The 566-nt window shown below is 61.7% G+C and overlaps 1 protein-coding gene across 9 annotated transcripts in view; it reads right to left on the reverse strand.

The window, feature by feature from the left end:
• NBEA (neurobeachin) overlaps positions 1 to 566 on the reverse strand; it is a 388,857-nt gene that overhangs the window by 149,504 nt on the left and 238,787 nt on the right. For all 9 annotated transcript variants that reach the window (XM_017731325.1, XM_017731319.1, XM_017731324.1 and 6 more), the window contains one exon: positions 135 to 271. In XM_017731325.1, the coding sequence (XP_017586814.1) occupies positions 135 to 271 (137 nt within the window). The remainder of the gene's footprint in view (positions 1 to 134; positions 272 to 566) is intronic.

A 566-nucleotide genomic window follows, 5' to 3' on the forward strand; every position in this document is an offset into this window, starting at 1 on the left:
TTTTTTTTTTTGTTTTTGTTCCAGCGAAAGGCGGCAGACGGGAGCGGAGTTTGGAATGAGGGGGCGGCCCCGGCGCACGTGTGGTGTGCCGGGACCGGGGACCGGGACCGCGCCCGCCAGTCCGCGGCACTCACCTTGGGGTCGATCTTCTTGAAGGCCGAGTCATCCTCATCCACCTCGAAGTAGATCTCTGTGGTGGTGATGGAGAGCGTCCCCTTGGCCACCACCACGGGGGCGATGAGCTGTGCCGGCGTGCTGAGGACCACGGGGCCTGCAAGGCAAGGGCAGCGGCGTCAGGTTGGAGGCGCCCGGCCGGCCCATCACCGGAGGGCCTTGCCTCGCGTAACCCCCGTTTGTAAACGCCGCGTTCATCCCCCTCCTGCCCGCGGCCAGCGCTTTGAACTCCGCGGCCGGGGCAGAAGCGAGTTTGTGAGCTCCGGGGTTGCGAGATAAATCACAGCAGCGAAATTCAGAGGGGTTAGGGTGAAAAATAGCTGCCTCTTAGAAGAAGGTCCCCTCTCTTTTCATGCCCTTTTGCTCCTCGTTAACGCTATCACTGTTTATGT

Source organism: Corvus brachyrhynchos, unplaced genomic scaffold, assembly GCF_000691975.1.
Source record: "Corvus brachyrhynchos isolate BGI_N302 unplaced genomic scaffold, ASM69197v1 scaffold103, whole genome shotgun sequence".
In the NCBI taxonomy this organism is placed as follows: Eukaryota; Metazoa; Chordata; class Aves; order Passeriformes; family Corvidae; genus Corvus; species Corvus brachyrhynchos.